At 42.1% G+C, this 16,611-nt stretch overlaps 1 protein-coding gene across 1 annotated transcript; it reads right to left on the bottom strand.

The window, feature by feature from the left end:
• Positions 1–7,068: 7,068 nt before the first annotated feature.
• Positions 7,069–10,968, bottom strand: LOC130372803 (alpha-1A adrenergic receptor-like; the record flags this gene model as incomplete). The annotated part of the gene is made up of 2 exons (XM_056578963.1): positions 7,069–7,505; positions 10,086–10,968. Coding segments are annotated over 2 exons (1,320 nt in total), but the record flags the coding sequence as incomplete, so codon positions are not given.
• Between the last annotated feature and the right edge of the window lie 5,643 nt (positions 10,969–16,611).

The raw sequence follows: 16,611 nt of genomic DNA, 5'->3' as shown, positions 1-16,611 counted from the left end.
AAACAGTCTTAACTTTCCGTGGCCCAATTCGTCGTCCTACCCAAACACTGATAGTATTTATATAATTTGTCATGCTAGCCTCTGGGCTGTAACTCACTTAGTCGGTAGTCAGTTATTTCATTTGTCGCGCCTGACTTTGTTCTACTATTTGTTCGAAGAAGAACAAACATGGATGGCAATTAAAGAAAGTGCAGTTGTGTTGAATATGAACTTGAACCTGAAAGAGATTATAATAAATCAATTATAATTACAGCAATATCATTTGACTCCCAGATCCCCTTTTTTTAATCATTACAAATTCCAATTTCTATGTTAACACATTCTGCAGGGGTCGAACCGAGTGGTATCACTGCAATCCCATCGACCCTCCTGACTAGCCTGTGAAAGGGTCCACACGGTTAACATGATGACATTAACATCCTAAAAAGTTGACACATACCACTAAATAGGTGTATCGTGTTGTTGACACCCGGCTGTAGTCCAGGACGGCAGCGTGTGTTTACTTGCTGTTTAACTTGTAGGCTACCATGTGAAGTCAGGGCACTTCATTGAGTGTGAAGATTGACGGTGGCATCAAAATGGCCACCCAATACCCTTCCCCATCAACATCATAGGTTTTGGTCAATGATATTAGGGAACTGTTTGTGAGACGCAAATAAAAGTGATTTTGGGGTTTACTTAACGTTTTATGACCACACAGACAAGGTTGGTTGACTCCTCTAACAGTATATATATATATATATATATATATATATATATATATATATATACAGTATATATATATACATACATACAGCTCATAAGAAGACAACACAATATAAGGTGAAAGATAACATATGTCAATCGACATGACACAACAAATAGCTCTATAAAGTGCAATGAATATATTGTAAATAAAATTCGTCTGGAAGACAGCGTTGTATATGAACCTCTCTGTGATTCTGTGGGAATACGCTGCGTTTGAAGATTGATGCTGGGGAGTGTATGGATGGTGGTTCCTCGTCTACTAGAGGTGTGTTAGGACCCGGGCTTGTTGACAGGCTTTATCTATATAATGTATGGACGTTTTTAGAACTTCAATAATATCCAAAATGTTGGAAACCACTGAACAAAATAACTGACCAAAAGAATATCCAATGTCCAGACGGAGGCTTCGTCTTTCATAGAACATTAACTGCTCTCCCTCTCAGTTCAACACAACACCCTGGCGACATAATCACTCTCTTCCCCCCTTTTCTTCCGTTACCAATATTCAGAGTAGACCATAGTCTCTGTTTGTGTGACCACAGGTCTGGGTTCTATCCTCCCTCATAAGTCTGGTCTCTCCACTGGCCGGCTGACCCTTCCAGACCTACTGTGAGGTATCGGCCCTCAGTGCTGGCAGGGGATTAACAGTTTCCTGGGCCCTCTGTGTTCTGTCATTTTACTGGATATCTGCTGCTTGGGAGAGGCAGTCCCTTCCCCTTTCTCTTTCTCTTTCTCAGTCCTATGGTGTCAGGCACTGCCTTTGATGGTTGCGTCAAACTTTAGCTCCCTGCTCTGTTCTTCTCAGCCCACAACACAACTTACGTGACCGAAACCCTTGGCTTGATCTTTGAGGACACCACTAGTAGCCACCAAGCCAAGGTGATAGCTCTGATGTTCCTTGTGTATTCTATCATGGATATCTTTCCCCAGAGTCTTCAGTATTACCATGCGACCAGGCCGTTGTGCTCAGAGCCTCAGACACCTCACTTCTCAAAGTGTCGTAATAATAAATAATAATAATATGTTTAAAAATAATATGTTTAAATTACATTCAGAAATCTCAAAGTGCTACAGAGTTTAAGAGAGAGGAAAACAGGTTGTTTAAACATATAATGCATAAACAGTAAAAGGGAAATTAGCTTTTTTAAAAAGATAAGTCTTGATGATGACTGGTATTTTAGACAGGTCGAGAGAGAGACAGGTACAGAGAGAGGTACAGGTAGAGGGAGACAAAGTAAAGGGAACACAAAGCCAGAGCGCCTTACACCCCCACAATTTAGTGAATTAGAACTTCAAGTGCGAACGGCGTGTCAGACAACACCGTGTTCCGGCCACAGATATGCCGGACCACCACATAGAAGTCCTACAGACCCAGGCTCCACTGCATGCTCCTCTGGCTTGTGTTTTTCAACTGCGGGATGTACACCAAAAGCAATGGAGAACAAAAACCGACATACACCTCAAAGTCTTTCAATGCCAAATCAGTGCAAAAGCCTACTTTTCAATAGTAGAGTAATTGTGAGAAAGTTGGCACTGGTCTGACCCCCGCCCAAAGCCTTCCCTAAAGACATAACTGTTTCTTGGCCGAACTCACATTTTGAGAGATTAATCGTAATCACTGCAGAAACAATCAAACAAAGCGGCAAGCTGCTTAATGTGGTCGGCTGGCACAAACCATTTTTAATAACACAAAATAGCAAAATCATTGGCGTTGGGATCCACTCCAAAATGTGTGAGTTTGACTTGGTTACGGCAGAGCTTCATCGCAGCCTACAAGTTTCAAAACTCGCATGAGTTCCACTGTATGAGAGTAGGAGGCCTTTCACACTAGCCACAGGATCATCTCCAGAGAATCAGGTCAGATTTGCGTTCACACATACAGCCCCTGCAGGTATAATCCGGAGAGTATCCGGCTTACAGGGCATGTGTGAAAGGCCTATAGGGCTACTTCCAATCATCACAAAGCTAATAGGTGATTCGAATATTGTGCACAATTTTGAATACAGGTGATATACCAGGTGATGAATCACACTGTGACTGGCACCACTGTGGGGGACGGATCGCCATAGAAAGAAACGTATCACTTCCTGTTTTTTTCATGTTTAGTATACAAACACGTTATTATTAGTAGGTATATCTTTCTTGCTTCTTTTTGACTGGTTTGACCATTGAAAAAGCATCTATACGTTTAAAACCCTTCTAAAACGATTTACACCCTAACTGCATGTGTGTTGGGGGGAGGGGGGGGAGGACACGCTGATGTCAAAGTGCTACCAGAATATTCTAATAAACGTTGAATACCCAAAACTAAAGAATGATAATTTGGTCGTCCCGTATTTGACCATTCTGATGATGGCTGCTATTACCTCAACTGAAGCGTAGATGTGAAGCATTCTCGGACGTCTAGCACCCTACATATATATTTGAAAGCTGGGATATTCAGACGAAAGTTAACCTAGCCTAACCAGTAGTCCCCGAATATGCTTCAACGTTAAAAAATAATAAATGTCATCAAACAATACCTTTCCAATTCATGAATATCCGGATGTTGTAAATATTCAGGTTCAGCCCAAGTGACAACCGGCCAGACCAGACAAGACAGTGGTCACCAACAGCTGGAAGGTAGCAGGTACAATACACATATCAACAGTAGACTGTATGAATTATCTGGCATGATCAATTATTTCTTTAAAGGTTAAAGGGATCTGCCAATACCCTCTTAAAGGATCCAGCTTGGCCCAAAATTACCATTACCGAGACAAGAAACACAATCCTCCAGGAGAGGCTTTGGGACGTCATTCACTTTTACAAAAATATGTACAAAAGCCATCACTTTTGTCAGATTTGTCTACCAAAAGACAAGGAGAACTCCATAAGCTAATGCTTGCCTCAGCGATTTTGTGCTCAAGCATAGACTGAACCTCTTTTTTAAGCCTCTGCCGTTGATCAAGAATCATGCGGTTGGAATGCTGTTTAATAGAAGCTCTATCCCCTGCCACATATGACCTTCTTCAAAGTACCCTAAAGTGCTAGTCTGGTTTATAGGGCTACGTTTGCTTGAGCAAACTTCTTGTTCCCTGTTTCCTGATTTCTGGAACATTAGCTCGCAAATCCTAGGGTTAGTGGCTTAATGGTTAGGGGATGTTATCCAAATGAACTTGAGCTGAAGTTTCTGCCGAGCCCTTTCATATTGTACATAGGATATATGCCTGATCAAATAAACGTGACTGTAAACTTGACTTAGTGAGCTCAGTCACACGTCGGCAGATGGCTCGAGGACTATTTACATACTCGCCTCGACAAGTTTGGTGGTTTTCAACTTGAACCAGATAATGCATCAGAGGTTGTAGTTTGGCAGTTGGTAAACAAGAGAGCTGGTTTTAGCGTCGGAGGAACATGTCGAGGTTGGGTTTGCTAAGTGATCACATGCCTCTGTCATTGTTATATATATATATATATATATATATATATATATATATAAATATTTGTATACATAATAGCAGTTGTCTATACTTTACATTGAATAACATTAAATAATACGCGAGCAGGCCTTCCAGTGATATATGCCTATGACCTTTCTTAAGCGGTTGACGACCTTAACACATAGTTAGTTGTCGTTATATATATGTTATATATATTTATACGTATATTAGTGCTATTTTGTGTGTAATTTGAATGTTTACCTAGTACACTGATTGTTTCCTCCTGAAAATAAGTTCTTGAAAAAAAATCTATTTGGACTAATATTGGGCAAGTCTGATGCTATCATATGAATAGCCACACCCCGTTTTACCAGCTAACGTGTACAGGCCTGATGAGCTCTGAGCAATGGTACATCATCAGCAATATATCCCTTCTAAATATTTAAGGTTATAGCAACTCAGTAACTAAATATTAAGATTGCTTTTCCCCACGAAGACAACAACACGTAAGTATTGTAGGGACTGGCATCTGTTTATAGCATAAGTATAAGTATAAGTATAAGTATATAAGTACTTGTGTCAGCATGTTCAAAATTATGCAGCTAACCGTGGTTTCTATGAGAAATAACAAAACAACATGTGTTAAGGTCGTCCACCACTTGATAAAGATCATAGTTATCTATAACTGTTTGGCTCTCTCACTCTCAATGCAAGTATAATGTAACATGATTACATTGATTTCTTCTCTTTCCTATTCTCAGATTAATAATTTTTTTGACTGAGACCAAATATATAATGTAAAAAATTCATCAACTTCTTTCTTCTTCATGGATTTAAGGTTTATTATTTTATTATATTAATGAAACAAGCATTTTTCTTAATCAATACGATCATGGAAAGAGCTGTATATTTACATAAACTGTTTCAAGATTAAACATTGCCAATTTACCTTCACCTTTTATTTTAACACAATTATTATTATTTTTACATTTATTTATTTATTTTATTTACAATACAATAAGACAAAGTACTAATACAAACAAAAGTAGACACTATATAAATACTATGCTATGCTCAATTCTAAACGAAATGCTAAAAGTAAGGAGAAGACCAGACAAACAAAACAAAAAACAAAAACCAATTCGGCAAACAAAAAAGATGGTATAAAAAGCATAAATTATAAATTATAAAAGTGTAAAGTATAAAGTGTAAAGTGTAAATTATAATGTGGCTATAATTTACCATTTACAAAGGTATTTTGTCCATTGTAACACAATTATTTGTCATTCTTTTTTTACGAACAAAGTTTAGCACATTGTAGTACATGATTACCTTTTGAGATTCTTCATATGGTGTTAAATCATTCAACTTTGAAAAAGAAATATTTTAACTGCTATAATGGCGAGCCATTGACGTCCATTATATTCCAAATGACAAACTTGGACTAGACAATTTCAACATTTAACCTGGGGTCTGAACAAACCAGACAAATTCCTTAACTTGCAAAGTAGTGAAAGTCAAACTTGTATCATCTTATTACACAGTGTAGATACACTTAACAAAAAACAAACAGGAAAATACTAAAAGTGAATAAGAATAAGGAATAATTTAGAATTTAGAATAAGGAAACAAAGAAGAATATGGAAACAATGTAAAAATTTTGATTCTATCTTTAGTTATTGGATATAGCACTTGTACAACAATCAATACAAAAGCTTTCAAGCAACAATCAGCAGTGTGGCTATTATACAGTGCACCTAGAATGTTAAAGACCACATCAAGACTGAGCAATAGGTAAAGCGCGATGCCTTCACAGAGAAACGGGCGCTGGGTGTGATGGGCGTTCCGGCTCTTTTCCCAGCGTAAGATCCTCCACTTGCAAACTCTTTGTTAATAATTTCCTATCCATAACATACCAAACATGCCCTGACATATGATAATATTGGTCGTCAATTTAATGTGACGATAAATTGTATGAGTTTGTTTGTGGATGAAATTATATATCGTCATGGCAACGCTGGACATCAGAGGCTACTGTTCTGATATTGAGTCAGTCACTTTTACATCAACTGATGTCAATGCATTTCTTCTGTTTCCTCATTACACCACGCCAAAACAAAAAACGTCTCTCTCGGCACTTCAGATCGAGAGTCACCTCATCAGTGGAACGTGAGTGAGTCACACAGGAGCAACACATTATCCAAACGACTTTTAAGATCACTTGCCGTGGTATCGAGTTACAGAGCTCTTGTCTTCACACTGCTGACGCAACATAAGACTAGAGAAAAACACAATGTTGTTCACCTTGAGACCAATCAGTGGAGTTGTTTAGTGTTCACAGAAGGACAAGGAGAATATGTACGAGGTCAGATCTTGGTTAGTTTCCCGGCCAGGGGCTTCGCTGTCGTTTACATGAACCGGTGAACAGAGATTACTCTTTCCAATGGCATCTCTTAACTAAGCTATCAACCCAGGATGATTGATATATCATTTAATGTATCATTATGAAATCAATAAGAGTCTGTTACAATATTTCTCAGTCAGTGTTTTTACCTAATGTAAGAAGTCGATTGATCATTGATGTCCATCGATTCAATATAGGAACGCACTAAAACACATGATCATCAATTACTCTGCTGCAGGCTATTCAGCCACTTCAACAGATTAGCAGAGTTAGGCCTATGTCAACAACGCTAAAAAGGGGACATTATATACACAATTGAGAACTGTACACTGTCGATTCACTTTGCGGACTTTGGCTGATCTCTAATCACTTCGACGGTTTTGGCTGCTGCAACATGAAATCCAGTGCCCGTCTGGTTAACACACGCTGGAGTGGCGACGGTTTAAGGTTGAACACTGGAATGTTGCAGTTCTAACCATAGAAGTAATAGCTAGATCACACTGCATCACCGGCCACTTCCAGGGAGGCGTGCATGGTTTTTTCCGCCTGTCCCTTGGTTGTGGTGGTGTGGTCGTTTTGGGGCGTCCCGCTGCTGTCGCGCGCAGAGAAGCACCAGGCCTTAAGTGACCGAGCACACTTTCCTCCGCTAGCGGACGAAGTGGACCGGCCCTGGTGGCGGCAAGGGGAGCACCCCCGAGTGTTTAACACCATCATGTGGCCCGCCTTGGGACCATTGCCCTTCTTGGAGTGGCCAAGGGTGGGCCTCCGCCTGCGGCGGAAGCAGCGGCAGCACAGAACATTCTGGAAGGCCTTCTTGAACTCCTGGCTGAAGCAGGGGTAGATCATGGGGTTGATGCAGCTGTTGAGGTAGCCCAGCCAAAAGCACACTTTGAACACTGTGTCAGACGGCTTGCATGATGGGAAGAAGGACCCTTGGAAAAAGGAAACAAAAAAAGCATATTACCGTAATGTTGCCCAGACTGGTTCTGCAATATTTGTATTTAAATGTCAACCCTTTTCCAAATAGGAGGCTTTTTGTGGATACTAGAGATAACTTCTTGCTTCTTTTTTTTTGGAAATCGTCCTAATGGAACCTACAGCCCACTGACCAACAGACCAGCTGCATGGGTTTATACATGTTTAGTAAAAACATAAAACAAATAAAAAGAGAATACACTAGTTTGATTCTTTTGAAGAAAACTGCCCAGCCAAGTTTTCCCTCTTTGTTTTCCCGTTGATAGCATCACACTCGTAGCCCCAGGAGTTAACCAACAGGGCTCTCAAGTTTTTCAACCACATTTTTGTCTCAAAAAGAGGGCAATTCCGGGCAAAAGAGGACGTCTGGTCACCCTACGTACGGGGAACCCATTTGATTCCTACCTTTTCCACTGTGAAAGGTGGTAGGCGATATCCTGGTAATTTCTCTGTGTGAGAAATACGAAGTGTGGCGTGTGAGCGTGTGCATGGGGGGGGGGGGCATGAATACAATAGGCTCAATACAAAGGAAAATCTGTTTCCAGCAAAATAAAATTTGAAGGCAGTTAATAGATGATGACAAGAGCAGCAGGAAAGAGATGTTGGGAAGTTAGAAGAGGAGAAGAACAGGGGGGACAGAGGAGAGGAGACATGGCGAGGAAGGAGAGGAGAGGAACAGGGGAAGAGAGGAGGTAAGGAGAGGAGATGAGAGGAGCAGGGGAGGAGAACAGAGAGGAGACAAGATGAGATGAGAGGAGCGAAGAGAAAAGGAGAAGAGAAGAGAGGAGAGGAGACAAGAGGAGAGGAGAGGAGACAAGAGGAAAACAGAGGAGAGGAGGGGAGGGGAGGAGAAAGTCATAGGGAGGTGGAAAACAAAATGAGAGGACAAGAGGGAGAGCAGAAGAGAGGGGGGGTTGTATATTAAAATGTGACTGCATACAAATGTGGTGCCATAAGGACATGGTGACTAATGTATGATAATAAGCATTATTGGCCCTTAACACTAATATTCAGAAACAACACTGCCTCAAAAGGCTATTGGCCTAAGCAACACCAGTAGAGGCAAATACTTTCCCCTGAACTTGCAAACATTGCAAACGTGCAAAAATAAATAAATATTTATGTTGCATTCAGTCCAATGCTTAAAATATATCTGTGGCATTCAGTAGGCCAATGCTGTGGTAAAGTGTGTGTAAAGTTTGACCAAGTGTTTCTTTCTGTTCAATAGAAACAACTTTATGAATCCCCTGTAGGAGAAATTTGTTAATGTTTGTCCCTATAAAACAATAATGATAAAAATGACGGTAACCCTTAAGTCACTTCCACCAATGCAAAGAGAACAGAACGGAGTAGGGAAGGGCATAGCTCTCGTTTTTGGAACGACCCAGAGAAATGCAACGCAAATTGAATGTGAACATGTATGAGGCTTTAATAAAATCCCGGACGATTTTGAAATTCCGGAATTGTGTCCGGAACTCCCGGACACATTTTTTTAAAAGGGTCTCAAAAAGAGGGTAGTCCGGGCAAAAGAGGATGTCTGGTCACCCTACGTACGGCGAACCCATTTGATTCCTACCTGTTCCACTGTTAAATAGTGGCACAAGCTGGTGGGCGTGAGAAATACGAAGTGTGGCGTGTGAGAGTGTGCATCGGTTGAAATGCGTGTGTCTCACGCCCAATGCATGAGACTTGAGAGCCTTTTTGTTTGTCATTGTTGGGCGGCCAAGAGATTTGTATAAATCGGAATGCTTAAATGGTCCCCTGAAGATGGATTCCAGCCTTCAGGCACTAAAGGAGGTTTAGCATGGGCGAATGCTAGCCAAAGCACATACAAGGTCTGGTTATTCTGATTATGTATAGCAGCCTTCCTCATGTGAAAGGCCAGGCAATAGTTTAGTCTGTCCTCCAAAACAAATCCTCCTCCAGTGAGTTGTCTTCGCCCTGTTCTGCTGCCAGTGGTTTAAATCCCTGAAGTCAATCATAGAGTCTGCCGGGAGAGTGTGAAGAGTGGATTATGTAAAACTGTGTGTATTAAAGGGCCCCAATTTTACCACCAGGTGTGGATACAATTAGGCAGTACAAGCTGTTTCTAAATCTGCCCTGCCCTTGTGACTGATCTATTCAGCTCCCAATCCTGATCTCATTATGTCAGGGCAGATATTGAAACTGATTTGAATGGCTAATCATCACACTCTCACCTGGTGGTAAAATGGGCCCCTTTTAGTGAATGCCTAAACGACTACAGATAATATATAAAGCTAGTATTTTTGGGGGGATCTGCGAATTAACTCTGGTATTGGGGGTGAAAGAATGCAATACTACCTTTTGATAAATAGTCACTTTGGTTATGTTCGCTCATGAATCTCAAATGATCCATTTGAACTTGGTCTACAGTGGCTGTCCATCAACTAAACAATGACTTTTGTAAGATTGTCCATGTCTTGCTGTTGTCTTTTATATTTTCAGCGGCTAAATCTAAACACTACATTTTAGAGTACACCAATTGTGCTCTGCAGACATAGGGACAGAATATCTACCGATGCTCAAGACCAGGAAGAAGGGTAGCCAGCAGGCGATGAAGCAACCGACGACGATTCCCAGGGTCTTCGCCGCCCGCTTCTCCCGGGAGAACGTCAGGAACTTCTTCAGCGCCAGCACGCGCCGCTCGCACGTCGACGCCTCCGTCTCGGTGGCCTTCTCCTCTGCCTCCTTCTCCGCCGCGTGGGCCTTCCCGCGGTGGATCCGGAGCGCCAGCCCCTCGCCGGCCGGGCCGCCCTGGTTCCGGCGGGACTTGCGCTTGGCCACCACGTACACGCGGCAGTACATGGCCAGGATGACGGCCAGCGGGACGTAGAAGGACACCAGGCTGGAGAACAAGGCGTAGCCCGGCTCCTCGGTGATGAGGCACACCGTCTCGTCCTCCGGGTCGCTCTCCTTCCAGCCGAACAGCGGCACCACCGACAGCCCCGCCGACACCACCCACAGCACCACCACAGCGGCCAGACCCCGCTTCTCGGTGGCCATGGCCGGGTAGCGCAGGGGGTAGGTGACGGCCAGGCAGCGGTCGACGGAGATGACGCACAGGCTGAGGATGGAGGCGGTGCAGCAGAGGACGTCCAGCGCCGCCCAGGCGGTGCAGAAGGCCCGGCCGAACACCCACTTGCCGAGGACCTCGGAGACGGCGCTGAACGGCACCACGGCGGAGCTGAGCAGCAGGTCTGCGGCGGCGAGGTTGGCGATGAAGAAGTGTGTGACGGAGCGCAGGTTGCGGTGGCACACCACGGACAGGATGACCAGGATGTTGCCCAGGACGCCGCAGAAGAGGAAGGCCGTCAGCACTATGGACAGAGCCACCGTCTTGGTCGTGTCCATCTCTAGATCGGCATCGGCGGAGTTGGTGGAGTTGGTGGAGTTGGTGGAGTTGGTGGAGTTGGTGGAGCTGGTGTAATTGGTGCAGTTCTCCATGATGGAGAAGATAGTGGTGTTTTCATCTGTAGGAACCATTTTGATCCTTGGTTTGAGGATGAACAAGATGAAACAGGGTAGTGGTCAGGGGAATGTGAGGGTCAGAACTGAAGATGGAGTGGATCTCCTTGACCTCTACTACGTTAACTCTGGCTTTACCTATGAAAACACAAAAAGGCACAGTCAGCACATATGCACATTTACAGATTGGTATGTCGGATCGATAGGTTGCAAACATTTTCAGCAGTTTACTGTTCATACAGCACAACAAGGGAAGAACATTTTCTGGTTGTCCTGGTCATTCTTTTTTTCGGAGAGACTGGAGAAGAATTTGTTTTTTTCTAGGACCAACACAATATTGGCAAGATAAATGCGTTACTCAAAATGGATAATGACGAAATAAACCCGGGACAACAAGAGAGGGAGTGTGCCGGAAAACATTGGACAGAAGGAGACACTCTGAGCTCTTTTCTTAAGACGTCAGCAGATGGAAGTTGCAGACCGCAGACCGCCACGGGAGCTGGGAGAGCGGCAAGACTCTTCAAACAATAGCTGGCTTCCTCTCAGGGCGTAAATAAACAGCAGACATATTGAAGCAGACGCCCAGCATCAGTCCCTTGAAGGTGTGATATCTGTGAGCTCAGCGATGGCCAGACAGCTCCTGAAACCAACCCTTTATTAAAGCAGCAGGAGGCGGGGGGAAGAATGAACAGGTGGCTATTGAGGGGGAAAGCCTCTGCCCATTTTGCCTCCTGCTATCGGGTGGAAAGATCTAGCATTTACTTCTGCTGACTGTCGTCATGCGGTCTGCGGTGGAGGCACAAAGACGGACCTGTCCACATTCTTTGGAAAGCCAATACCTTTTTTACCTTGTTTAGGATCTCAGGGGCTTGTCATTTTCATGTTATGCCATCAATGTGCAAAATATGGAAAGTTTCCATTGCTTGTTGCCAGAACCTCCCAAATAGGTGACACTCCATAAATGTGAGCTCTACACCCTCATAATGGTGGTGCATAAACCAATGGGTGATGTCACGGATACTTCATCCATATCTTAACCTTCTCTGGAAAAAAACAGGCGGCAGGTGGGCTTCAAAACGAATACAGGCTACTGCACCGCTTTAAAGACATGGACAATTCACTATCGAGCTCTCTTGCCACATGCGTGCCCTAATAAGCTGCTAATGACAACGATAGGGTCCAGGTCAATATTGGTCAAGATCTGCCAACCCTCATCGATGTAGTGCAAAGCATTTAGCTATTCTAGCATATAAAACATTAACACATCCCCTTCTGGGCAGCAATGGAAATTATGAAATAATGTCTAAGCTTACACTGATTTCTTAACTGATTATTTCCACGTGTTTCCAAAAAGCTACAAAATAATACAAGCCCAACCAAGCTGCCTCTTCTTACCCTTATTCAAAAGAGTTGTGATTCAGATATTTGTTTCAGCTGCTCAGTGAAAGTTTTTCGTTTTTGTAGTACATAACTTTGAAAGTAAACCTAAACGTTCAAATTCAACCCACACTTCAATCGGGAAGGACAATCAAAATATTTCTTTCAGCTGGTAAAATGTCTAACTTTGACGGCCATGTGTGCAATAGAGCCGGCTGAATGAAGCGCTGTGACACAACAAATTGGCTGAGAATGACAGAGGAGGAAGATTGTGTAAAAGGAAATATGGATACAAAACTAACGGGATATAATATTTTAACTGAGGGGGCTTTGCACCCTTTTGCTCACTCTTGGGGGTTAAGGGTGCAATTTCCACTACTGATTATCTCTTTGGATCACATCAGGGCAGTTATAACCACTTTGTTGGCCATTCAAAAAAAGCCTTGTTGATGGTGGACAACACAGACTCGTCACTGACGCACAGGTTGGACAATCGTGATAAAATAGTTTTGAGGTGCACAGAGATGGGTGACAGTGCAGTTGTGATTGGAGCTCAGCAGTAACAGTTCAGCGGGGGGTAAACGGCGGGGCCTGCTCTCCCTTTGGTCTGAGGCTGGCTCTGATAGGCCCCCTCTCGGAGGACGTGTTGGTAGATCCCACATGTCACGGAGGATGATAAATATTGGCTCAGTACCAACAGAGGAGCAGAGATACAGACATGCAGGATGTTCTGTCTGCTTATCACATGTTACTTTTAAGATCCATCTGCATTATACTTCACAAGCCCTCCCCTCCCCCCCATATCTCCCCAGTGACACTACTAGCTTTGTGTCCAGTAACAAACGGCAAAAGGGGATATAATTGTTTGGCTGATAACAAACATTGTCCATTTCCAAAGTTGTTTTTATTTGTTTTATTCAAATAGGCTTTGGTATTGAGAATTGTCTTTCCCGGAAATGTCCCAGGAGGAGGGTGTATCTTTATGTGCTGGTGAAAAATGTACCTTCAATAAAAAACTTTTTAATGAGTTAATATCTGCTAAAACAAGTTTTAATAGTAGATATGGGGGCGTTGTAGCTACATCTTACGCTTTCAAATATATATTTATTGATATTTCATTCATGCAGGGCAATTTAGAGAGATCAAATAATTGTTTTACATAATATTTAATCTTGATAGATTGATAGAATACATATCTTGCAACCCCAAAAGCTAGAAACTAGAAAAGCAAGCCATCTATCGTTACGTCATGTCAAATATCTGTCAACCAATTATGGTTGAGCTATATTTCCCAGAATAAATACTGTACGTTGTATGTAAATACATTCATTCTTTGGATAACAAGAGAACAAGAACCCTTGGTGCCTTGTTGCACATCCAACATGCTTAACCATCGACGTCCTTGAAAAGCGCCAGAAGACAAGTGCCTTTTTGATGATGGTCCTGTGGCAACGAAAGAACATTCCGCCTTGGCAAGAGCCGTTTGGTGTACGCTTCTGGAATACTGATCAATTGTATTATTTCGTTTATCAACCCTCTTGCTTTTGGTTTGTTTCTGTCATACGCTCATGAGAACGATGTTTATTAGTCCTTTTAATGAACTACCAGCGTGTAGGGCTACTTAGGAATCCGTTTCAGCTATATCTCTATAGCTGGGTGTCCGGTGGGGAGACGTGCTTCTTAAGTGTGCTGCTACAGCATGACTTTCTCTTTTAGACAGAATTCGAAGACACCATCAATCCACATAATTCAACTCAAAATTATAGAGGCTCTTGCATGAATGGCTTGGACCGTCCCAGCTGCATCTATTCAAGCCATGATGCAAAACTTTAAAATACATTACTCTCTTCTCTTTCCATCCTTATGAACCTGTGTCACTACGTCACTTCCACTGTAGCAACTGTAAGTAAGGCCTTCGGCCAAGTAACTGTCAAACTGATAACTGTCTTTGTTGGACAGGAAATACACTCGCTCCTCCGGACTATATTTGCAGATTTAGTCATCAGTATAATGTTCTTAAAAAAAAAGGGTTGGAATAAAATATCAAGTAACAATAAGGAGGTCAGCAGTGGATTTTCTTGGCTGTATGTCATTAAAATGCCAATAGACCTAAAGTGAAAGGATTTGTTGGCTAGGATACTGTGAATCATTAGGAGGCTCATAGAAAGATGTTGTTTAGGTACAGGTGTACTTGTTCTACAGAGCGAGATTAAAGGGGTGAGAGATCAACTTGGAAGACATACTATTGATAATTAATCCTTATGTCTTTCGTAGCAAATTATGAAGACATTTTTCAGATAGCCATTTTAAGATGGAATAGGTTACAGTTCCTCAGAAGTTCCTCAAATCAGGATAATTTACCTTCACCCGCTGAAGATAAATGTGTGTTCAATTAGTTGCATCCTTTTAAGTTATCTATTAGTGAGCTAAGCGTCGTTCGTTTTTCATAAATTACATTTAGGCCTACATACGTAATACCAATTTATTTTAAGGAAAAAAATATAAAACCCATTACAAAAAAATACAAAAACTTTTCATAAAGCTAAGCTGACACTTAGCTTTATGAAAAGACTAAAACCTAACCTAACCTAAAACCTTTTTGTTTTCTAACAGTTAAACGAGGAACGAGGACCTCCGATAGTCTTTAAGTCAAAGAGAGCAGATCCATTATTTCGAAGAGTTCAAAGAGTCAGGTGCCTTACCTTTATCAAGAGTGCAACAGTCTGGTATCCACTCCCCCGGACCCCAGCCATTCCCGTGTAACGGCGTTCAAGACAGGGCGAGAGGGGACGATAAATATCTTTATTCTTCTTTTCTTCTTCACTTTCTCACACCGACTTTGACAGAAGCATATTGACTGCCGACCGCCTCACCTTAAGTTACTTTATGGATCCCCGTATGGCGCGTAGGCATCAGGAACGCCCTCCGCAATACACCGTGAAGGAAACGCACTGTGCTCTTCAAGTTCATGGGATGTTCAATGGTCCTGAGTTCGCTTAGAAAACTGCTGATAACTCTTTACGCGGCATCCTAGAAATCAACGAAGTAAGTAGATGAACGAGAGGAATATGCCTACTTTGAATCGAATCGTAAATCGATGTGATGTAGGAGGTTTTGCCTTTATAAACATTCATTTGAGCTATAATAAATTAATGCTTTCAAATTATTAATTATTCATTCTTAGATGGAAATTTGATCAGAATAAGTGTATGTGTGCAAGAGTTAGCCTAATAATACAAAATGAGAGGAATATATTTTGGTTAAAATTAGCCGTTTGGAGTTAAGATGAAGATGCCACTAGATGGCCCTGTAGAGTCTTTAAACTCTGAGTAGCCAACATATCTGAGAGGTCAACCATAGCCTACATCTTTGTAATATTTATTAAGGCATGACTATGATACATTGAGTAAAGGTGGTATTTTCAGCAATTTTATTTTCATTGTTTAATCCCTTGTACATTATCCTACAGACAATATTATGTGTTTGGTGAAATTATGGCTGCCCTAAAAGCCCAATTAAAGTCACATATGAGGACACGTTATGGTGTACGCTTGTTAGATTTTATGCAGTAACATGCCTTCTCATTCTCATGAGATATTATCAATATAAAGCAATTCTCATCTCATTTCTTTCTATTGTAATTCACTACAGACAGTATTCCCATTTTCCTTCCTCAAACATGGTTGGAATACAAATGAAAACCTGCAGCGTTTTTGGTCGCCCGCTGGGACCAACTTATGGGTCACACCCCACAGATTGAACGCCACTGTGCTAAATTGCTAGAACTAATAAATTCAGCACCACAACACCATCTTTCTCCCTCCCGGTTTTCTCCCTTCACAGAGTCCACATTACCAAGGCTATTATTACACATCGTCAAAAGTAATACACAATGAAAACACCACTGAGTGTGAAAAGCGATGGTCTTATTATGATCCGCCTCCAGTGAACTGATGCTGAAATATTCATAGCGTGGAGGCAGAGCAGGACTGTTTCCATTACTGAGACTTATAGTTCCTGGGTTCGGTGCAGCTACCCCCGAAATGAAGCAATGGAGGCCCTAAAGAACAGTTTGTTCACTTGGCATTCCCGGCTCCGCATCAGATCAGAGGATGGATGGCTTTGAGAACAAGAGGTCAATGTATTAGTTGAATAAGGTCATTAGTTCTTAATAAACATCAGATGTGTGACAGTTGTACA

Source organism: Gadus chalcogrammus, chromosome 19 (assembly GCF_026213295.1).
Source record: "Gadus chalcogrammus isolate NIFS_2021 chromosome 19, NIFS_Gcha_1.0, whole genome shotgun sequence".
NCBI lineage: Eukaryota > Metazoa > Chordata > Actinopteri > Gadiformes > Gadidae > Gadus > Gadus chalcogrammus.
This window is presented reverse-complemented; position numbering and strand designations above follow the sequence as displayed.